This window comes from Phoca vitulina, unplaced genomic scaffold (genome assembly GCF_004348235.1).
Source record: "Phoca vitulina isolate PV1807 unplaced genomic scaffold, GSC_HSeal_1.0 scaffold64, whole genome shotgun sequence".
In the NCBI taxonomy this organism is placed as follows: domain Eukaryota; kingdom Metazoa; phylum Chordata; class Mammalia; order Carnivora; family Phocidae; genus Phoca; species Phoca vitulina.
In genome coordinates, this window is record NW_022589767.1 from 2,550,678 (window position 1) to 2,575,190 (window position 24,513).

The 24,513-nt window shown below is 45.2% G+C and overlaps 1 protein-coding gene across 2 annotated transcripts in view; it reads right to left on the minus strand.

Moving 5' to 3' along the window:
• The window catches only part of GRIN2B (glutamate ionotropic receptor NMDA type subunit 2B), a 409,231-nt gene that overhangs the window by 35,717 nt on the left and 349,001 nt on the right, over nucleotides 1-24,513 (minus strand). For both annotated transcript variants that reach the window (XM_032391811.1, XM_032391812.1), the window contains 5 exons: nucleotides 20,388-20,590; nucleotides 19,432-19,603; nucleotides 19,059-19,212; nucleotides 15,605-15,730; nucleotides 12,816-13,045 (listed from right to left, as the gene is read on the minus strand). In XM_032391811.1, the coding sequence (XP_032247702.1) occupies nucleotides 12,816-13,045; nucleotides 15,605-15,730; nucleotides 19,059-19,212; nucleotides 19,432-19,603; nucleotides 20,388-20,590 (885 nt within the window). The remainder of the gene's footprint in view (nucleotides 1-12,815; nucleotides 13,046-15,604; nucleotides 15,731-19,058; nucleotides 19,213-19,431; nucleotides 19,604-20,387; nucleotides 20,591-24,513) is intronic.

Genomic DNA, 24,513 nt, shown 5'->3' on the forward strand with positions numbered 1-24,513 from the left:
ACCGCCAAAGAAGGGAGGGCTGGTGGCGGAATGGCCACTTGTCTGGGTCATCTGGAACCTGGAGGGCCTTGTCCTGGAACATGGGTGTACTGGATGATGTGTGAGTTCATGAAACTTCAAACCAAAAACTGAAATGGAGTTATGAAGACTATTCCTTGGAGCTTCCCAGCACCAGTCGCCTCCCAGCCCCACTCCACGTCACCGAGACCACAGCTACCAAGCAGAATGCCCCTCACGGCTGTGCGGTGTCTGGCTCTCCCAGCCCTGGCAGAGAGGACCAGAGTGACAATGACGTAATTTTGTTAAAAGCCTCTTTTCCATGACTTGGGGTTGAGGGGCGAGACTGTAATTCCAATTCAAGAGATTCTGAAGTGCAGAGACAAGGCAACCAGGTGAGGCAGCTATTAGAGATGTTCTGCCATTAGCAGGGAAGCAAAGATCTCTTTCTCTGCACACAGGAGTTCCTGAATGAACGACCGGCTGAATGGCATAGGCCTTTTCCCAATAGATTAGTCTCATGATGTGAGATCTCAGTGTTTGCTGATTTCCTCCTTGGTGCGTGGGTGTGGACTGTTTTTGCGTACTTTGCATGGTGGATCACACTTGACCTTGACCACAGGCATTGTGAGTACCGGTACACTGAGGACCACACCTGACCCCATGCTTCCAGACGCCCACCGTGTCCTGGGAAATGTATTTATGGTTGTCAGACCACAGGGGTGATTAAGGAATCAAGCTGTTCTGTCTACACTAAGTGGACTCCTAATCACCCCGAACCTTGTGAGACCTAGAGGCGACCCTCCATGTGGGGGCCTGAGCTGCACCAGGGCAACGGGTGCTCTGGGAGCTGGTGCTGACTTTGACTCGGCCCCATCTCCACATGAAGCCTCCTCGGCCTCTCCCATCAGCTTCAGAGGATTAGAACAACTCCTCTGGCAGCAGCTTCTTCTCATTAGCAACCTGGAATCACTGCTGGGTTGAAGGCTTCATTGTTCTTCCACGTTTGAATATCAATTTGCATAATGAAGCAGGTGAGAGCGCCTCTTGCCCGTTCAGGCGGTCCTGATTGGCAGAGAGAGAGGGATTTGTACATAATTGGCCGCAATTAATTTGACGCGCTTTTATAAGGGGAAAAGGAAAAAGCAGAAAATTGCTCAGTGCTCCAAGTCAGAACAGCATCTGCACCCTCTGTGGTGTGTGTGTGTGTGTGTGTGTGTGTGTGTGTGTGTGTCTGCAGCAGTGGGTGGGTATGTCACATACAGGCCTGTGAGTGGTAACCTTGTGTGTTCAAATGCAACTTTTTTTTTTTTCTGGGAGCAAAAAAAGGCTCACTCCCCAGAGGTTCCCGTGCCCAGGACGGCCGTGGCTGCAGCGTCCTTCATCACGCAATGCTGTCAGCCATCTTGTTCAGTTTGTATTCGAGGCCACTAGGAGACATTGTTAGACATCCTAGCATTCTTTCTTTAGTACCAGGATGACACCCAGCTCAACAGCTCTTTTGTACTCAGTCCAAAAAAGGCTGAGTCCCAGCTGTCTCGGGGTCTGTGGGCAATCAGTTCTTGCAAGAAACTGAACGGGCTTGCACTTCACTCAGAACACACTGTGGTGCTAGTGATAAGCTGAGAGATGTGTGAGCAAGTTTTCAGGAATTAAGCATTTAGCAATTTTAATATCAAGGTGGTTTATGGACTTGAGCTACTCATGGTCTCCTTGCAACGGGTACTTCAGAAACAGCCAATACTGTGCTTGCCTTATTTCTGTCCTAAGATGGAGACGGAGGGATGCAGTGGGGTACGTTTCCCTCCTCTCTAATTCTTTCCTCCCTGCCTTCCTTTCCTTTCCTCTAAAAGGAAGGTTCCCGAGAGTGGGATCTTTTCCTTTCTAGCTGGATTAAGCAAGTACATGGGTTCCTTCCAAGGAGAGAGAAAACTCAGCACCCAATGATATTCTGTGTCTGTTTAACTCATTTATCCAGTCAACCCTCATTAAGTCAGTGGCTTTTAGATGGGCAGGGGGCTGTGATTTCAGAAACAAAGACAACAGAGCCCAGATTTGAGTGAACAAAGTCTCTTCTAAGTTCCTGCGCACTTACAGCGGAGGAGAGAGTGGTCTATCCGCTCTCTGGGGGGGTCCACAAACACCCCCACCTCAAGAATCTGAGGAGCCAGGCCAGACAGGATCCCCACGAGAGGGGGCTAGACTGGATTCTGCTGCCTCAGGCCAACACCTCGAGGAGAACACAGAGAGGGCACACGGCTATGTTGGTGTGGTAAAATGGGGCAGCTCTCCCCAGACCAAATCCTGACACCCTCACTTGCTAGTTGTGTGACTTCAGTGAATCTGCTTGACACTTACAGGACTCTCCTCATCTGGAAAATGGTGTCAATAATCTTTACCTTAGGGTGGGTATGAGGACTAAAAGTAGCCACAGATGTGAAGAGTCTAAGAGCAGACACGTAGCATCTGCCCATTAAATAGTTCAATACGTGTTCGATAAGAAAGGCAGAGAATATCAGGCAGATTTGGCCCCAGGAATCCCAGTGACTATCAGCTGGCCAAGATAAAAGTCAAAGTGAAGGCAGCCATTACGGATCCTGTATTCAAGCTGTTCTCTTCCCACTCGGGGCTGGGGAGAAAGGCAGTGGGGACAGGAAAGGTCCTTGGAGGCAGGAGAGCCCTCACTTGAGGGGCTTGGTGGTGATCTAGCTTTGATGGTCTCTCCGCATGGCCGGTGTTCAAAGCAGACTCTTCCCCGTGTCAGACAAGTTTGTGGGTTCTTCAGAGAGTCTCTCAAAGTGAGAACTCTGGTCTGCCACCCCCTGAAGGCAGCTGGTTGCTTACATCGGTCCCTTCGGCTTCTCCATCAGATGACACCCCTCCTGCCTATTTCTGTTTCGGCTGCCTCATCCTGAGCAGGAAGCCCTCTGAGCAGAGGATCTTTAAAAACACCTGCCTCCACTCCTGGCCCAGCCTGACTCCCTCTTGTCCTCATGGCCTAATCTCGACCGGAGGAACCAAGGCCCTCCCACCAGGTGACTGGCTTGAGCCAAGACCTGTCACCCTCGATCCTCTCAGGTCCAGGCCAAACGCCAGCCCCTTCTCCATTCTAACTGCAGGCGGTGAATACCAAGCTCTCCAAATGATCCCTGCAAAGCGCCTTCAGTAGGTTTGAGGGGACTGGGAGAAAAGGGGGGATGCCAGAGGCCTCTAATCACTTCCCCCAAAGTAGTTTGCTCTCATGATCCTTCTTACACTGTGGTTTCCCAGCCGCCTCCTGGCAGGTCCTGTTAGGTGGGAGCTTTCACACCTATACTTTAATTTCTACCTGCACGGACAGAGTCCTATGTATTTGAAAGGGTTCCCCAAGTGACTCTAATATTCATACTCTGCTCTACGCCACCCCTCCCTAGGCAGCCACTGCTCTTACGTCCCCATAACAAAAAGATCTACTCGAACGGACTGACCATCAAATTGTTAAAGTGAGGACCCGAGACTCTGCTCTTCTTCCTCCTGACTGCCCCCCAAAAGTCCAAGCTGCATGCAGGATCATATTGGCCTGGGGTTAACACCTTTGATAGTCTGAATCAAAGCCCCCCAGACAAGACTGGATAAAAATACCAGAGGAAATACAGGGCGTGGGCAGTCTCTTAATGGCTCTCTGCGAGCCATGCTGGAAATGGAAAACCCAGCATCGAATTGTGAATGACATGGTTGGACTTCCCCAACCTCCGGCGCTCTCAGGCCCCCACTGGCCCCAGCACATGCCCTGCTGTGCAGAAATCTTCCAAAAATATAACAGGCCTCACACAGCCCACTGGGACCCTTGTCCACTCTTGTCGTCATTATGACAAGGGGGGTGGAGCACTGGAAGGGCAAAAGGCTGAAGCATCCACAAAGCCGGGAGCCTGCACAGGCCACCGTGTTTACTATGGATACAATTGTGACATCTCTAAAACCTGATTCATTTTAGGCCTGATGCCTTTGGCCACATATAAATTTTCACAGCTGCATTAATTTGTCTCCAAGGACTTGAACTTAGTTGCCCATCGTGAAGCACTAATTCTTAATAAATCCTCAACCCACAAGCCAAGATTCAGTGAGCATATAAAAGTTTAGCCCCCTTATACTGAAACACTTATTTCTAGTTTTTGTTTTTAATGAGAGGGGAAAAAAAAGATGTTGAGGACCTCTCTTGTTTGCTGTGTTCTCTTGGGACCAGAGACTCAGCTGTAAATAGATTCCATCCATCCCTGGGGTCCCCAGAGCCCCTGGCTCTTCTCAACCTGGGAGAGACGGCCTGACAGTGAGAGGCCTGAGACAGAAGCCACACAGATAAATTCGTATAATCTGACCAGTTCAAAGAAGTGCTCAAGCTTCTCCCACTCCCAGAGCACCTAAAACTTAAGTACAGCATGCCACGCTGTATGCTTTGATTTCTCTTAACTGAAATCATTTGTTGCCTATTGCTGGTTTTATTTGGGGCCCAGTTCAACTCAATTGAGGTGGGGAAATTATGAATTCACACTCATGCTAGTTTGTTTAGTTGCCTTTTTAAAAATGTTATGGCTCCGGGAAGGCTTCTATTCTTCTAATATCTTACTTAGGGACATCTTTCTAAGAAGAGTTACGCAGAGCCAAAGATTGGTTCTGATGCTTTTCTTTCCTTTCCTTTCTTCTTCCTTCCTTCGTTCCTTCCTTCCCTCCCTCCTTTATTTCTATTTCTTTCCTTTCTCCTTCCTTTCTGCCTTCATTTCATTTTCTCTTGTTTTGATTCATTTCACAGAAAGATGGTTCTGCTAATATCAACAGAATGAGACAAAACTTTCTTCTTTTTCCAGATAAGAAAACCTTCCTCAGATCCACATTATAAAGCTTATGTTCTATGCACAGGGGAAGCTCGTGTTCATAGTGTAGCTTTGTGTCAAGTTCCTAGCTAACCAGTTATCTTGTTGTCTGTGTGTACTTTTGGAGGATGGATATACAATTGACCTTTGAACAACACAGGTTTGAACTGCCCAGGTCCACTTAAATGCGGATTTTTTTTTTTTTATATAGTACAGTACTATAAATGTATTTTCTCTTCCTTATGGTTTTCTTTTTTCTTTTTTGTTTTAGAGAGAGAGCTTGAGTGGAGGGGGTAGGGACATAGAGAGAGGAGAGAAATCCTCAAGCAGACTCCTCACTGAGGGTGGAGTCTGATGCAGGGCTCAATCCCAGGACCCTGAGATTATGACCTAAGCCGAAGTCAACAGCCAGATGCTCAGCCCACTGAGCCACCCAGGTACCCCCATCTTCCTTATGATTTTCTTAATAACATTTTTTTCTCTAGCTTTATTGTAGGAATACAGTATATAATCCATATAAATATACAAAATATGTGTTAATCAACTATTTATGTAATAAGTAAGGCTTCCAGTCAACAGTAGGCTATTAGCAGTTCAGTTTCTGGGGAATCAAAACTTACACTCAGATTTTTTACTGTGCAGGGGATTGGCGCCCCTACCCCCACGCTATTCAAAGGTCAACTGCCTATATATGTACGTATATGTATTATACATATATATACACATATGAACATACATGTACATATATAAGTGTGCACTCCTGTGTAACAAGGAATCTAACAAGGAAGATATGTTCATCCACACGAAGAGAGGACACCTGTTTACCTTTATTGAGAAAGATGTCCCCTGTGCCTCATGATCAAATAAAGTCCCTTCCAGTTCTGTGATTTGAATAATGCAACACAATCCAGAATATGAGAGGGGTGCATTAATAATATTGTCCCTAGAAAAGAGTTGTGGAAATGATATAGCATACAAAAACAAGTCCTCCATCCCCCTTGACAATGATGTTACTATGAAGAGGTCTAGTAGAAGATTTCGTGGGAAGTGCGCACACATCTAACACGCTACATGCTGCGAGAAACTTAACAGTCCTCAGCCTCAAGGACAGAGCAAACGGGAGCCCTCAAGGACACTTGGGTTTTTGACTGTCTCCCTAAAATTCAAGAGCATGGAGAAGACCTCCGTGGTGTGTACAACATGTCTCTGCAAATCTTCAGTGTGATGGAGATCAATTCTTCGAAGCAAAGGAGATTCGTGAGAAGAGGAGCTGAACCGGATGCTGCTGTAAGAAATACCCACTTTGGAAGGGTGGGGCTGGGTGCTGACAGAGGAGATGGAGATGAATAGGAGACACCCCGAAGTCTAATGTCTGAGGGGAGCTCAGAGAGCAGGTCATAGGAGAGTCACGAAGGCCCTGTATCCGTTTCCTGGGGCTGCCGTAGCAAACTACCATGGACATGGTGGCTTACAGCAACCCTAAGTTATTTTCACACAGTTCTGGAGGCCAGAGGTCCGAAATCAAAGTGCCAGTGCTGTGCTCCCTCCAGAGGCTCTAGGGGAGAGTCTGTTCCTTGCCTCTTCCAGCTTCCAGATGGTTCTTGTGGTTGCAACACTCCAATCTCTGCTTCTGCCTTCTCCTGATCTTCTCTTCTGAGTCAAATCTCTGCCTTTCTCTTATAAGGACACTTGTCATTGGATTTAGCACCAACCCCGATAATCCAGGATGATCTTATCTTGAGATCCTTAATTACATCTGCAAAGATCTTTTTTTTCCAAATAAAGGTAACACTCACAGGATCCAGGGGTTAGGACATGAATGTTATCTTTTGGGAGCGGGGGGGGGGGTGAGGGGGGTGTCCATTCAACCCACGATAAGCCCCGACAGTACAGCAGAGGTCAGGGGTGAGGAATGCTGTGTGGGAAGCCATGGAACATCAGGAAGCAGGCGGTCACTCAAGGAGAGGAGGACGCAGTGAAGCCTGATGCTGTGAAGGGGTACACAGAAAGGAGAGAAAGGAGACTCTGGACCCCCCTTGAGAGCCCCGTAGCCATCTGCATCCTGGGACTGGGAGGGTGACCACTGCAAAGCCCCACTAGATGCCTCAGTCAAGGCATCCAGGTAAGTCAAAAATGGACTCAGGAATTAGGAGTGGGCAGAAGTAGTCTCATTTTCAAACAACACTAGCAAAGTGGTGAGAGATGACCCTGAGCAAGAGCACTAGGCCTGGGCAAGCTCCAGGCTTTGCTCTGGATGCATCTGGGTGCAGTCCAGCCTGGAAGGAATGAGGGAGGCTCAGTACTTGGGGTAGTGGCCCATGTACAATGTCAGATTGGTTCTGGTAATTGAGAGACAAAGGGGCGGGTGTCCCTTCCCTTCCACATGCGTGCCCTGTGCCCTGTGTCCTCCCAGGCTCGGGGGAGTTTTCTTTTCTTATCACTTCCTCCAGAATTGCTCTTGGCCAGCTACTACAAGAGGACCAGTTGCTTGACAGCTCCACAGGACTCCCACGTAAGAAAGCACACCCTAGTTTGCGCAGCTACCTGAAGGTCCAGTCCAGGCGCCCATTTCTAGCTCCCTGGCTCATTAGTCACGCCTGCCACTTGCCCTAGTAAGCTATTTTTGCCTCAGTAGTCCATGATCTGACCAAGAAGGTCTGCGCCAGGACCAAGGTGTGACAGATCAAGCTTGAGGTCAGCTGTCTCTCACTGGCTTTCAGCCTGAAATGAATAGGGCAAGGAAGACACATCTGAACAGTGGAAAGAACAGGGCCCATTTCCTCACATGCTCAAATACCATCCAATCATTACATATCAGTGTACCGTGGTGTAAATATGCTTATCACCAGGCTGGTTCTCTTCCAGAATGCATACTGACTTGTTTGCATGTTGATTTAAAAGTCCTACATGGTCTCTTTTCCAAAAGGGTGCGAGGTGACTTCAAGATGCTACAGGACTTCACATAGAATAATCATTATCTAGAAAAGCCATGGGTCCTCATTTAGTTGTTAGAAGGCTGTCCTGATTGTACCTTCAGTGTTGCAGGCAAAGGTGGTTGCCCTCGTTAATTAGACAGGCACCTTTTGGACGTTTTAAAGTTAATAAAAATTCCTACAGTTCCTTGAGGGCAAGAACTGCAAACTACACTGTGGGTACATATGACATTGGGGGTAGGAATGTGTGAAGCAGGATGCCGCCAAGCACCCTGGGGAACCCAGTGGTCAGACGGCAACCTCTGCTTCCTTCACCCCACAACCCCATAACTGCCCCTTCTCTCTCCTGCTGCTGCTCCTCTCCCACCCTCCAACAGTGGCTTAAAGCTCAGGGTCACACTAGGCTCAGGCTAAAGTCAATGTGTGGGCCATTAGCCTGTACAAGTACTAGAAATCACCACCCTTCTCTTTTTAAAGGAATGCCTCTGAAAAACTTCTTAAAGAAAGTGCAAATGAGGGGCACCTGGGTTGCTCAGTCTGCCTTCGGCTCAGGTCATGATCCCGGGGTCCCGGGATTGAGCCCCGCGTCAGGTTCCTTGCTCAGCGGGGAGTCTGCTTCTCCCTCTGCCCCTTTACCCCACTCATGTTCTCTCTCAAATAAATAAATAAATAAATAAAATCTTTATTAAAAAGAGAAAGTGAAAATGTTGAAATACTATCTAATTATTGTGGATCAGTTCATCAAACAGCTGCTTTTTGGTAGATGAAAAGGATCTAACTTGTTCTGCTTTGACAAGGTGGATGGGAGGATAGGAAGAAAGATGATGAATGAAAATTAAGCCCTGGGACCTGAACAGGATGGCACACTGTTTAGGGGCTATAGGCAGCAAAGCACATCAGAAGGAAAATGACTTAACCCTTCCCAGGTTCAGCTTCCTCATGGACAAATGAAAACATTAATAGCACCATTACATAAGATCCTCTGTGTAATGCAGCTGGCCTTACGCCTGGCTTGTACGAGCTGAAAAAAAAATGTGAGCAGAGATAGCATTGTTGAAGTTATATTAATAATGATGATGACTGTTATTACCATTATCCGTAGTAACAGTAGTCCTGGTGGAGGCAGCGTATGGTGACCTCAGGGTTAAGTGAAACTGATAGAGAAACTCATTAAATCACAGAATCGAAAATTCAATGAAAAAGTGGGGGCAGGGGTGTCAATACCAATCCTTCAAGACATCCTAACTTTGTCTAAGATGAGCTAGAAGGGAGATACCCTGGAGAAGTGATTTTAGAGCCAAACACACAGGGACACAAACCTTTAGCTCTGTCACTTGAGAATGTGTGACTTTAGGGAAGTCCAGAAACTTCCCAGAGTCTCGGGGTCTTTATTTGTAAAATGGGAATAGTCATACCTATATGCAGAGGACACATATAAAATAGATGTAACATGCAGAATGTACGTAGGGACCAGCAAATATGTCCCTTCCTTCACCTGGTGGCCAAGCTCTTTCTATGGCTGGCAGACTGCAAAATGAGAAATCCGTCTGGGGAGGTGAGACACGGGAGAATGAGCATGGGGAGCTCTTTGTTAAGAGCAGAAAGAGGTCACCAGCTTCCTTACATTGTCCTCCCACTGGGGGAACTGATGGAATGTACAGTAGGGCTGCTAAATGTTAGAACTTGCACCCATATTTAGATACAGCATGTAGTGGAATAATTCTGAACCCACTGATGTAATGCGCTACTGCAAGATGGAAGCCATCCAGTGAAAAGGAGCCCCAAAATAGGTTTTCATGGAAATTTAACTCTGAACATTCTGATTTTGTACCTTACCATAAATGAGATCTGGAAAACACTTTTCTGCCATAAAATTGAAGATAATTTCCTAAGGATATATAAATTTAATGGCTATAAATACCTTCCCGTCATCACTCCAAGATATTTATCACTTGATCTGAGTTGTACGGAAGATATGCCATCCGTGACAGTCAAAACAAGTTTAAGAACTCTTTCCTATTTTAAATGTTATTTTCCTTGATGAAAATTTAATTCCATTGAAAAAAGAATCTTCAAAATCACCTCATATCTATTCTCAATGTTCCTGTCTTGACGACTTCATTCTTTACCTTTTCTTTTTCTAAATTCACAGAATACACTTGCTGTTGTGCGAAGACAGGCCCAAGACTTTGTTTTCTTAAGGTGTTGTGAAGGGAAACTAATATCAATTTTGACATTTTAAGTGCACTTTCAGAAAACCCTCTTTCTGATTTATATTAGCATTCCTGACACTGATGTGCGTTGTATGTCATTAGTTACTTAAATGTTTTCTATAATTATGTAAATTATGTTGACACTGTCTGGTAGGATGCTTACGCTTTACGATTTGGTCATCTGCAAAGTTCTAAAATGTATCTGATATCCATTTTCAAGTATTTTCAAATTAGACCATTGTTAAAGGGTTCTTGCTCTCTTGTTGCCTTCTTTGCCTATAATGCTTAGTCTGCTGCTTTGCATGAGAGGCTCTTACATAAATATGCCCTGTTTCCCTCTCCCCACAGACTTTAAAAAAAAACAAAACAAAACAAAACAGGATAACCAAGTTATGATCATGGTCCAACAGAGCTCATGGTCAGATGGGGGAGATCCAGTCAGGACCAGGTGTCCAGATTATGACAGGACCATGTGGAAGACAGGTGTTATTAATAAAGGGGTGGAAGACTACCAGGTCAGAGGAGAGAATGGCTCACTGTCCAGATGAGCCAAGGAAAGCTCCACAAACGAAGTGACCTCTAATCTGGGCCATGAGGGTTCCACAGGAGTTTGGTGAGTGAAGAAGTCAGGAGAAGAACATCCCAGGCAGAGGCACAGATAGAGAGGCATGGCCCGAAGGATGAGAAGTCAAGGAAGCCTGGGCTGCAAGAGCCTAAGCCCTGGCTGACCACCCTGGACAGCCAGAGCCCAGTGGGAATCACATGTGAAGGCCCTCAGAGGCAATCAGGGAAAAGGTCTTTATTCTATACACAGTGGAGCCACTGAAGTTCTCTAAGCAAAGAACGGATGGGATCTAACTTTTCAGAACATAACCAACATGGTGTGGAGGACAGACAGGTGCACAACCTCTCTGTTTAAGCAGTCTTGAGCAATATATTCAAAACCACAAAAGGGAAAACAATCTCCTTGCATCTTAATTAGGCTTATCTCAAATAGAAGATCGTACAGTTGTCGCCGGGTGGCTCATGAATGTATGGGAACGATAAATACAGTGTCCTAAGCAATCCTCAGAGATACTTGAAGAAAACAAAATGATAAATGTGGATCCTTCACTTAGTAGCCCAGAGCTCCAAGAAGGACTGTGGTCCACAGTACCTCTGCCATATTACTGATGGCATGGCAGGATGGTCCCGCCATATTGTGTGTGGGGACATGACCTACCAAACCTCTGCAGAGCCTGATGTGAGGACATGGTCTGCCATACCTCTGACAAATCCATGTGTGAGGACATGGTCTACCATGCTGCTGCCACATCCCTGTTTTAGGATGGGCATGGTCTACCTCACCTACGCCACATTCAAGTGTAGAGCCCTAAGGAGGTAGTTGTTCTTAACCCCACTACTGCCCAGGCTGTAGAAACAGGCACAAAAATTGGTGTAACAGGAGGTGAAGGGAGGTATGTAATTCACCTTTTGTGAGCCAGGATCATAATGATGAAAGATGTTGATGAAGGAACAAAGAGAAATATTTAAAATGAATGAAGTATTAAATGCATGAATATATGAATAAATGAATAATAAATCATGCGTTAGAAGCGAGAAGTAAACAAAAACCTAAAAATAAGGGAGAAGGAAATACAAAGAGAGGTATTATTTTTAAAAACAAAGAAGAAAATAAAGGAAGATGAGTCAGAGAAAGAGATAACATGAAAAGGTAAACACAGTGATCCATATATGTACTTAGAGATTTTTTTTTTTTCATTCCCTTAGAAGCTTGTTTACCTTCCTCACATGCTTTTGTGTGTTCTTGGTGAGTAGAGATGAATAGATGGAAAAATCAGAACCTGGGCCCTCAAAAAGACTAGCTCTTCCTTCATACTCTTCTCAAACCATCTGTTAAGGGTTTAAGGTTTTATCTGGGGGAAACCTACCCCACGTTAGAAATCACTAGCTCTCTGACCTATCTGTTCTAAACACACATCTGTCCATACCTCATAGCTTCAACCTGGGGAGAGGGGTGGCAAATCACATTTTCTAAATCTTAAGGAAACACAGTGTAGGAAATGTGTTGTGGGTGGAAGTTCCCAGAATTATGTGGGGCATCCATGAGTTCTACCGGACACCTCATGGAGGTAGGTCCTCTCACTCATCTTGGACCATGCTGGTGATCACTGTTTCGGGAGATAGACCGCCCACAGAAACCGTGATGCTTCTGGCAGGCCGAGAGAATATGGTATTTAGGACAGGCTTGGCACATCCTCGTCCAGAAAAGATGCAAACCAGTGGACACTTTCGTTCCTTTCGCAACTGCACAGCTCAGCAGGGAGGCCTCAATTGGTATGGGGGCTACCTATTCATCAGCACCACACAGGGCAGTCATCAGTTAAAGAGCAGTTAGTTCTCTTCGGGAACAATGTGAACTACCCTCCTGGAGGAAAACGGAGGCCACAATGGGCCAGGGCCCTCGGTGTGGGTGCAGGGGGCGGCCCTCTAATAACACACCAAATGGGCAGCCCTGTGCTGGCAGGCCACCCAAGCACATTCGGCAGGAGGTACCACATGCTCAGTAAGCCACTAACACACCAAGCCCCTTATTTGCAGCCCGGGAGTGCTGGTGCCAACCTTTCGCAAATCAGAAAGTGAATGTGAAGTACTATTATTTCGGTAGGGAAACTGATGTTTGCTCCCAGGTCCCAATTTAAGGAGACATAAGAAAGAACTGCCGATTCTAAAGATGGAGAAAATTAACAGGTACAGGAGAACTTTGAGTATGGGCTCAGAATGGGACTGAGGGGGAGATGGGAGGCTTCAAATGGTCCTCTTACCTTTTTGTCACTCAGGCCAGAAACCTGGTCCACATACTCCTCCTGGATCATGAAGGCGGCTAAGTTGGCAGTGTAGCTGGCCAGGAAGATGACAGCAAAGAAGGCCCACACTGACACCATGATCTTGGAGGTGGTCCCCTTTGGGTTCTGCACAGGTACGGAGTTGTTAAACACGAGACCCCAGAGTAACCAAATAGCTTTGCCGATGGTGAAAGATGGGCCACCTGGCTCTGTGATGATGAAAAGACAAGGACAGAAAGTTAAGACAGAGTCACTGGTCCTATCTAAACAGAGAGACCAGCTCTGTGTAGACAAATACACAGAGCTGGTCAGTTCCTGCTCAAAGCAGGAAACCCTCCGACTAAGAGGCAGACATTTTTAAGTTGAGAGTTTGTGTCTCTCTTCTGGGACCCCCCAGGAAGGCAGAAGAGGGTTCTTTAGAAGAAAATCCAGGGGCGTGGGGTGTGTGTGGGATCCTGCTTCAACTAACGGTCATGACTCAGCTAGGGCACTGGAAAGGCCAGCTTCCTGCCCCCATGTAGACAAGACTCTCAAGACCACATGAAAACTGAATGACAAAGGCCACTACCCCATTACTGTCACACGCACATCCTCATTACTGTTGTTCCTAAAATTTCTATTTGTATCTACCAAGAAAGGATTTCAACTTCAAAAAAAGTCAACAAGAACCGTATGGAATGTTCTTCTACCTTCGGCATGGACCTCCTACAATTTTATTCACACGGATGCTAGATGGCTTTGAATGTCCTTTATCCTAATTTTTCTTTAGCTTCTAGCACTTAGCACCAAATGTTTCCAAGACAACCTCGACCCCACTCCAATGCCAACGCATCCCAACTGGGTTTCCGACCATGGTAGCTTCTTGTACAAGAATATCAGGAAGCCCAGGGAGGAAGCCACAGACCCCTGGCTTGGCCACGCTATCTGAGGGCAGAAAGGCAGACTGTCTCTGACCCTCCTCCACCCAACCTTTATATTCACAGTGCCAAGGCTTCTGCCCAGAGATTTATTGTTGCCTCGCCGCTTTCAATGCTTGGCGATGGCAAAATCTCGCCTGATGTCTGGGTCTGCATGTAGCCCCTCCGCTGCAGAAACGAACATCTGCCCGCACAGTTTCACCACACATTAGCACAGGTCTTACGATGTTATCTGTGATCCTGATAGCATCTGCTCTGACAACTAAATCAGTGACTACACATGTCAAGCCTCGTATCTAACCGTGCGCACACATCTGTGCATGTGGACCTGATTTCATGGAACAGATGTGTAACTCCAAAGTTGTTCATAAATCAAAGCTTTGTACATTGTAAAATACCCCAAGGAGACTTGATATTTAAAGCAGTCCCATGTGGAATTCCTTCGTGAGGACAGGCGCCCCTTGGTTGGCTAAGTAATTGTAAGCCCTCGCTTTGAATTTTGTGGCTGGATTTTTTGCCTCCTTGATTTTCTTCAAGGTGAAGGGACAACATACACTCACTTCAGCTCTTGACGCTGTCAACATATGTACGTACTCAGGTGTTTCTCAGATGTTTTGCTTGTTACTAATGCCCCTCGGGATGGGGAGCAGGTCATGGCTTCTGGAAGACCCTTTGGCACAGGCACAAAGCCCCCTGATTGCACCATATTGTGGAGACATTCAAACTTCCAGGCTGAAGAAGGTAGGCTGGCCCCTGGAAATGCCTCAGGGCATCAGTGGTTCACAACCTGGACTGTTAGAAGTACCAGGGGAGTTTTCATACAACACTGCTGCCAAGCCCCCCAGCCCCAAAGATTCTTATTCAATTGTGGTGGGTGGTTATTCTAACCTGCAACCAAGGTAGAGAACCACTATTTTGAAACATAGTAGTGGTCCAAGACCCACCCTGGAATTAGTGGGTCAGAATATTAGAAAATGAGGTCCAAGCACCTTTGTCTTTTAAGTGCCCCACAGATCATTCTTTGTGTAGCTGGGGTTAAAAAAGACTTCCGTCTTGGAGGCATAATTTCTGAATAAAACTCATTCTGGATGGGAGAAGACTCAGAAAAAAGTGTAGTAGTTCCTAATTCTGGGATTCTCAGAAAGTTTCGGATGAGTTATTTATAGGGGTCCCAAGTCCCCCTTCAAGAATCTAGTAAATGTTTTGTGAAGCCTCATAAATGCCTCGAACACACGGGCAGCCCTCATATCTCTGGACCCACTTAGCCAGAAAACTGGACTGCCCCCAACAGTAGCTATGGGTGCAAATCGCTATCTGCTGGCCATTTTATTTCAACCACCCAATGTCTATACTCCCTGGCAGGGGCAGCTGAGCCAGGGTCGTAGGCTTTGGAGATCTTGTACCTCAGAGGTGGAGAACTCCTTCAGCCACAACTATGCTGCATATATCCCGGGGCAGCCTAATTTTCTTTATTCTTAATATATGGAGTATAGCTGCCTTGTTCGTCCATCTGTTCAAACAGACTGCTCACAGCCTAAGGTTATCAAAATAGTTTCCTCTGACATGTTTATGCTACATGAATCTACGAGCAGCTTCCCTCTCATTTACCCTGGGGTAGAACTGGGCTCGCTGGGTGAGGCTTCTGCCAGCGAGGGACATAGAGATCCGGACTAACCTCTTAATTGGGGTATTTCTAATGAGTTGCCAAGCTGTTGACATAGAAGGCTGAAGGTTCATTTTCAGAAATGGGTAAGTCGGGGAGCGGGCAGACACTAAATGAGGAGTAGAGAGACTCAGAATGGAGAACAAGAGACGACAATGCAGAAATGTAATAGTCGTGGCTGGCCTTACCTCTGCCATCAGCGAGGCACCTGTTATAACCCACAGGGCTGAAGTACTCGAAGACGAAGACGGCCACGGCTGAGACGATGAGCAGCATCACGAACATCATAACCCATACGTCAGCACTGAATGGCTCTGGGGAGGGAAAAAAAAAAATCAGTGCTCAGAATTAAAACAGAGAACAAACAGATTCTGATTAATTTGCGTATTCATTTGCTCAGGCAACGTGTATTTTGTTGGGGGGAAACAAACCACAGGTGTGTTGCGTCTCTCCCGAGAGCTAGGGCCTGGGTCAGGGAGGAGTGACAGGCTGCATCTGAGTGTCTCCATTGCCCTGATGGGCAGGTCAAGGTCTATTTTCTCTCAAACACATGAGAAGGAGAGCTTCTTGCCTATGAACTTTTTGAGTTAGTTTCTGCTATTGCCAGGAAATGTCCATCTGCAAGAAGTACTAGATTGGGGTAAGTGAATCATAGGGAACAGGTTCTTGGTTTATGTTGTCCCCTATATGGCCACACCGCATGATGGAGGCCTGGAAAAAGCTTTCACCAATGCTTCCCCCGAAGCTTGTGCACAAATTCATTCTCCACAGATGTTAGTTGCTATTTCAGGCTTGACTTGATTTGGTAATAACTACATCCAATCAGTAACTCTTTTGCCCCCTTGCCTCACCTCTCCTAAACTTCCTAGTCTACATTTACTTTACAACCCACTTGGATGTGGTGTATTTTATGGGGCATCATTAGGGCATGAGAATAGAAGTCAATGTCAAAAAAAAAAAAAAATCCATCCACATTGACAATCGGTATCTGTAACAGTGGGAATGTAGCCCATGACAAGGGAACATGCCTCAGCTATAATTAACAGAACAACTACAAGCTATTCCCTCACACCAAGTGAAAGCGTTGACAGGATAAGACCAGGCAAGAGAGCAAGAATGTTCTCCACGTGCTTTCTTTAATTTCTTTAATCATTCTTGCTGAATCCCTTACATGGATCTCAAGCTCTCTGGCTTGGAGGTGTCTAGAAATTGAACACTGTATTCCAAGAGCCACCTCTCTGAAGGCCTACAAAAAGGGACAATTGCTATGCATTCCCACGATACAATGTTCCCTCAATTGTGTCTCAAAATAGTTCTGGCCTTTTTAGCTGTCACATCACATTGTAAACTCATAACTAAGTGAATTAACATACTGTTTTTTCCATCTTCCAAATCATTAATAAAGATGAAGTTGAGAAAGGAGAAAAATTGGCTGGAAATTAGAAAACATTTTCTTTACTTGAAACCTACGTTTTACTTTTGCACTTTTGAAGGGAATGATAAAAACCTGGTCACTTGACAATTTAAAAAGGACCCTGATAAGGCACATACTGACCGTGAAATGCAAAACCTTTCAGTGGCAGCCAGAGATGTGAGGGCAGCAGGTTTAATTCAAAGCCACTCTATGGTGGAGCAGGGAAGGCCCCCGCCCCCTCGGTTCTCACTGATTGCAGTCCTACCCTGATTTCATTGCTGACTAAGATTAGGGAATAACTGAGTAAAAGCATCCTCTCCAGGCTTTCTTTTCCCCCATGGAGCCCAGGGCAGCCTTCTGTACACAAAATATCACAGACATTTGTATTGGTTTTTACGATTTAGAAAGTACTTTCACCATATGTTTTATATAATCCTTATAATGGCCCTTTCATTATGATACTACCATATCTATTTTACAGAAGTCAAGGTCTTTTCCCAAGTTCCTACTCAGAAAGTGGCAGGGCCAGGTTATAATCTGAGGTCTTCTGGGGCAAAGTTTGTACTTTCTCATTGTATTATATCACTTCCTTGTCTCTGCCCATCAAATCGGTGCCTGATTTAGGAGCTGCACTCTGAAATGTCCCCATGAGAACTGGAATGCAGGCTCTGAAGGCAGCCACATCTGGGCTTTAATCCTAGGTCTGTCAGCTGTGAACTGACAGGTTGTTAGAAAATTGCTTACTGGGTCTAAGACTCAGTTTCCCGAGCCATAAAATGGGTATAATAATAGTATCGATGAGTATCAGTGAGATAATATAACAAAAGGATGTACAGTAATGCTTGGAACACCACCATAACAGGTGTTCAATAAATGTTGGCTTCTTTTACCCCTGCAAATAACTGCTTCTCCTCTGAACACACACACACACACACACACACGCACACACGTGCGTGTGCACACACGCACCCTGCCTGGCCCCGCTATGTCATTCTAGGGCTATGCTGATATATCACTGGCTCTTCCAGTTCAGAAATTGAGGTTAGTGCTATACTGATGGGTAAGAATTAGAATGTAGTTTTGTCTGTATCTCTTAATGTTCCAATTATCCTTGCAAAGGAAAAAAGCAAATAAAATACATAAAGCTGCTATGAGGATTAATGCATATAATGTGTGTGCTCTCTAATAACATTTCACATAAAATTGGCAGGGCCAGAACCTGCCTCACTGTAAGAAGGCTAGCTGAGAAACTTGAGTAATTAATGGAAAAATTCTATGGGACCTATAACTCCACTTTATAGTACATTAATTAAAAGCTTTCCCCTCCCCCCTCTTGCCTGCTGGAATAGAGCTTAAAGAAACACTAGTCAAGATCTATTCCAATATCCTCATGGAAAAAAAAAAAAAAAGTTGATGTCCTTCAGAGAGTTTGTGATTCATCCAAGGGCTTCCGGTTTGTTTATGGCCAAGCCAGGCCTCCTGTCTCCTAGCCCAATGTCCTGTTCTCGAGGTGACATTTTATTTTCCCACGCCTTGCTCTCACGGCCCCTGCAAAAAAATATGGGGTATGAGCTCACAAAGGAGCTCATCTAATTGAAATCTTGGCCTTATCTCACCAGGTCTTATATCATATCTAAGGTTTTCGACACAAAAAGTGATGCTGGAGAGTAGGGAAGTACAGAATGGAACAAGGAAGGACGGGGTAGAGTGGGAGGAAGCATCGGATCAGCTGTACCTGACAAAGCTCAGAAAAATGTATGTAAAAACAGAAAACCTCTTTTGGGAGCCTGGAGCTCAATTCTTGAAGATAATTAAAAAAGTTTTTCAATGATAGCAAGAATTAGAGATTCTTAAAGCAGGAAGTAGCCTCAGAGATCAGCTGGTTGAAATGGCTTCTTCTATGGATGAGGGGAACTGAGTCCCAGGATGGAGCACATTTGCTCAGGGTCAAGTGATGAGTAAGTGGCAGGAATGGGACTAGAGTAGGAGCCCTGCCTGCCCAGCCAGCACTGTTTTCTTACAGGGTCATATGCTCTCCTATTGGTTTTGGGTATTTTTCAGTGTTCACATTTGAGAATAATCGATTTTGAAGTCCCCCAAATTAAATAAGCTCCTGCCAAACCAACTCTTGGCTGAGGCAGCCTGGCCACGTGCTCCTTCACTTGATCCTCACACCAAGTACCCATCCTCATGTCCACGTGCTTCCCGCAGGCAAGCGTAGCACTTACCTAAGAAGGCAGAAGGTGAGACAGTCCCGTTGCTACGCGACACCATGACACTGATACCGGTCTCTATGAAGGGCACAGAGAAGTCGACCACCTCAGACCGCTCCTCATTGATGGTGAGCGACCCCACCGCCATGTAGGCCCTCTTCATGACCACCTGGGAGAAAGGTACAGTGCTCCGTTAGGGGGCTCAGGAAGGCAAGGGGCCGCCGCATGGAGAACAGAGCCCAGCAGCGGTTTCCTTAGTAGAGTGGGAACGGGAAGTCTCTTCACTATTTTCTACTTTCTAAAATTTATAGAGGAGCGTTTTTTTTTTATATTGGCGGGAAACAAAATACATGAAAAATGGAAATGGCCCTGACGTTCTGACACTCACCTCTCCAATCATACCGTTCCAGGTTCCATTGATCTTCTTCCCATGCTTGCCATTGGTAACCAGGTAAAGATCATAAGTGAACTTCACAGATTTAGAAATTTTCTTAAGGATGTCAATACAGAACCCCTTGCAGCACTTTTTGATGTAACCTGGCTCCTCATCTGTTTTATTCCTAACCAGTTGAAGAAACAAACAAACAAACAAACAAACAAAAAAAACAAGGCTTTATACAAGAGGCAGGTATTACCCTTTACCAGGAAAACTCCAACCCAAAAGCAGGTCTTCCCCTTCACCGCTCAGCACAGTGTGTATCAGACCTGAGTGAGGAAATAAATGAGACCACGGAATCCTGATTCTTTCATTAGCTCATCATATTGAACCATGTTTTCTCACATTTTTTAGTGCTCCTTTGAAGTATAATGTACATCAGGAAGGTGCGCCTACCCCTAAGGGTTCAATTGGATAAATTTGCACACACTGAATGCACCCATTTAACCAGCACCAAATTGAGATACAGAAAAATTACCCTTTTATTTTCTCTTCCAGGCATTTCCCACCCTTATCAAAGAGGATCATTATCTGACTTGTAATGGGATAGCAGCTTATTTTTACCTATTTCCAAAAATGTTTCTAAATCTCAAAATTTCAGGGCACAACGGCTCAAGAAAACATGGTTCAACACCAATGCAAATTTGAATCTCTATAAATTTGAGGTCCTGGCTGTTGAGAACAGGCAAGGCCAGAGATATGTGAGCATAGTCAGCAGGAAGTCTCCCAGGTCAGGATCTGGACAGAACCACAGGGCTGCTCAGTAATTCCATTGCTCAGTAGCAACTGAAAATTGCACATGGTGCCCAATTCATTCTATGCCTCAGGTCCCCGCCCAGGCAGGTGCTGACAGCTGTAGTAAATCTGCCTATCCCACGCCACCCAGAGCACTGGGGAAGGGGCCATACTCAGAGACTATGCGTTTTTGGCAGGGGACTGTGTTCCTCATGCAGGTTCCACTCAGAGGGTCCACACTTTCCACAATGACAAAGGGGGCCTCCTCCAGGGTTACAATGCTCAGATGGTCATCCTCCTGTTCTTCTGTCTCAGGACACATTCGGGGCCACACGTAGTACTTCATCTGCAGGGACTTGTCTTTCCACTTGCCCACCTGCACAGGGGTAAACAAAAGACTCAGAAACCACTGGCAAGAGACCTCAGCAGCCTCTCCTGGTATCACCCAGGAAGCTATTAAACAAAGGTAAACAGTCACAGGCATTGAACGTAATAGAGGGGAAATTCTTTTTAACCTGTATGCTCAAAAGGAGTCTACCATGTCCATATCTAAGAAAGGTAATATATTCATTTGCTCACTCACTTACCAAACACTAAAAGAGGATCTACCATGTGCTGGGCACCCTGCAAAACCTTGGGGCTCAACAAAGCATCATTCTGCCCTTCATCAAGCTCACATTGAGTGAAGGAGTCAGAAATGTAAACAAATGTTTACAGTGATAGATGGTAAGTGCTAACACAGAAGCTCGTACAAGTGTTGGGAGGATGCCGGAGCTTCCTGCTTTGAGTGGCTGGTGGTTTTTTTCCTACTTAACTGTAACAAGGAGCATGATAGTGAGAGCAGCAAATAGCTCTGGAAAGGTCAACAGAATGACTGGAGCAAATGAGCCAGAAGGATGTGTTTTGGCTTGTAACAGAGGTCCAGTGGGAAGCCATGTGGAGAACTGGGTAGATCTGAATTGGAATAAAATGGTAAGTCAGGATTAAAGAATACTGATGCAGCTTAGCTGGGGAAGGAAGCATGGCTGGGCTGGTGGTGAATGCCACGGGTCAAGGCAGATATGCACCTGCTGGGTTGGGTGGGAGCCCCGGGATGAATCGCATAGGTCTTTCTGTGTGCACAGGCTATGTACTCCGACTTCAGGGAGCACCATTCAAACATAGTCCGGTGGGATAAGTGGTGCCCCCTGGAATCATTCACGTGGTGGCCCTGCTGCCAATCATCAGGAGAAATGTGTGGGTTCCATTATCTTTTCGAAGAACCATTCATTCCTATTTTTATAATAGAATCTGTAGGACTTTGTTGGTGGGTTCTTGTTCTCACTCTGCCCTTGAGTTTACTGAAGAGGGAACACCTTTTCATTTTCTATAACCAAACATCTTCAATTACCCCAGGAATTATGGATTGTAAGCTCCTGCATTTTCCCAATCTATAATTTCCTCCATGCAGCAACGCAAATTAGCAGCGTAAGTGTGGCACCAGGACTACAAAACTACTTAATTATTAACTACATAAATCAATAAGGAGCAACAAATGGGCAGCACTTCGTAAGTTTTCAAGGAAAGAGGCTTAGATTTCCACATTCATACAAAACCAAAATTCCTTCCTTTGTGTCTGCTTTTGTCTCCAGTTAGGTTTCTACCTGGTAACTCCCCAGGTGTGGTTTGTATCTCCCTCCCACCTGCCTAGTAGGCACCGCCTACTTCTACCCCCATATTAGGTCTGTATAGCCGTGGCCCTTGTCTTACTGTATCACTATAACATGGACAGTGGCTTGGTGTCCTGGACCAACTTGTTGGGCATTAACCTTGGTGCTATTTTTCTTCCAAGTGTATAAGCCATATTTCACTTTTGTATTCAGAATTAGGCACTGAACCAAATGTTTGCTTTCCTTTTTGTGTATTGTCTTCTCTGAACTGAAGGTCCTATTTTGGTGCAAGTCTGTTTTTCTTCATACTGCTAAGAGTACTTATTTCTCAAGTAGAACTATCCAAATAGCTTCCCCGCCATATGTGGATATTTATGTCTTCGGCCAGTGGTTAGAAGAGAGGTAGAGCTTGGGGGAGGGGAGACCCCACCCTGGGGGCCCATGATGTTGGGTCACCTCCAACTCGCCCTATTTATCCCAGTGGCCAAACTGATACCATTTTCTGCATGTTCAGGGATGGGAAAAAGTTGGGAATCCCTCATGTAACTATTTTTACTTATTTATTTTTTTCATTCTTATCATTTTCTCCCAATAGTCTCTTTGGGGTCTTTTCTTTTAAATCCCAATTTCTTCTCTTCTATCCTTACTGCTATTAGCCTAGTCCAGTGGTGCAGCAGCCCATTCTGGGATTGCCGCAGGCAACTTCCAGCTTCACACAGGGTACCCACCCCCCAGAGAGCACTGTGGACACTGCTGCCAGATGGCTCTTCCTAAAACATCACTTGGTTATATAACCGCTATTTAAGAATTCCAACAGCCTCTCACTGCCCTCGGGATGTGTCCAAACTTCTCACCTACATGGTCAAGGTGTGTGCATTCAGCTTCGTCTACCTTGACAGAGTTAACTTCACTACTTTGAAATATGAATCCTTTGTTCATACTGGGAAAGGAAGTTATTGGTATTGAGAGCTAATATAGGTTAATCAGGAACAGGTTTCAACAAGCAAGCAGCCTTTTCTTTTCTAATAGACTTACTGTATCTGTAAGACAAAAATGCTGCAGACACAGCATTTTGGCAAAGTTTCTCATGACGCTCTTGTGAACAACATGGAATATAATATCGATTATTGTATACTTTGACAGATTTGAAAGGAGTATAAAATATTTATTAAACAAAAGATTGTTTAATGAATCAATGCCAACAAGGAAAGAGGTCTTTAGTGATATGTCAGGAGACTCTGTTCTTGCAAGTGGCCTGCATAGTGTTTCATAAAACCAAACAGAAGTAACGCTTACAAAACTGCAGATAACACAAAGCTAAATGGAATAGAAGATATACTGCATTGCAGAATCAAGGTTGGAAGTGATATGAATTAACTGGAATGGGCTAAACCAAATGGAATGAAATTTAATAATATTTATACATGAAGTCGAGCATTTAGATTTTTTAAAAAGCAACTGCATAGTATTTAAAAGGAGGTATTTCAACTAACAGCAGTTTATAAAAGCTATTGCAATAACAAATGGTATCTTTATGGATGTACAGTATCTAGCACATGGGGTGAGGGAAGGGCACAGATGATCCCACTCTGCTCTGTGTTCATCATACCACAGCTGGGAAACTAGCTGTTGATCCTATAATTCTATGAGAAATGATTTTTATTTACTAGATCATTCTCCTTTATCCAACAATAACCTGCATACGGAGTCCCCGCTAGCATACCTTTTCTCAACTTCCCAATAAGCTAGCCGGGTCATTCCTTGCTTCACTTTAGTTCAATTCAACCTACAGCAACTGCATGCTAAGCACTGGGCTATGTGTTACAGGTAACAATACCAGGTAGCATTTAGCAAGGGCTTCGGATACAGTAGGCACTGAACATTCTAAAAATCTCATTAATCATCGCAGCAAGCTTGTGAGATGGGGCTATTATTTAATGTCTCATTTTACAGAGGAGAACAGAGGGGTTTGATGACTTACCCACACCGTCATGGTGCGTGAGTGCAATGTCAGGATTTGAAGCTGAACGATCTGGCTCCCGAGCTTGGGCTGTACCCACTACCCAGCACTGGGGCTCTGCCCTTGACGGAGTAAATCACGATCCCTGTCCTCTGAGGACGGTCAAGAGAGGAAAGACACTATCTACTGATGATAACATCAAATTAGGCTTTGGTAATTACCTAATAAAAGGTATAAATAAAGTACTCTGGGATTCAGAATAGAAGTGATTATTTCTGAAAGTGTCGGGGAAAAGCTTGATGAAGACCCTTGTCTTTGAGCTGGGCCCTGAAATGTGATAGTGCATTAGGTGAAGAGTACTCTATCCACCAAGGCAATAGCAAGAGCAAAGGATCAAAGTCCTACTGTTGCTCAAAAGAGAGATCAAGGATAGTCCTTCACAGCTGAAAGGTATGATGTGTGGGGAGAAATGGTCTAACTCAGTTCTCCTCCTCCTTAAAGACCTGTTCATTCTAGCCGGACAATCTTCATTTTCTAGAGAACCAACTAGATAGCACTCCTCTCTTCACAACTCCTTGTTCAATGGCGTCATGCCGATAGCTTGAAATTAGCTGGGGGCACCCATGAAATTGGCAAACACCGCAATTCTGGGCTTCCCCTGCCCATCCCCCAGTTATTAAATATTTGCCA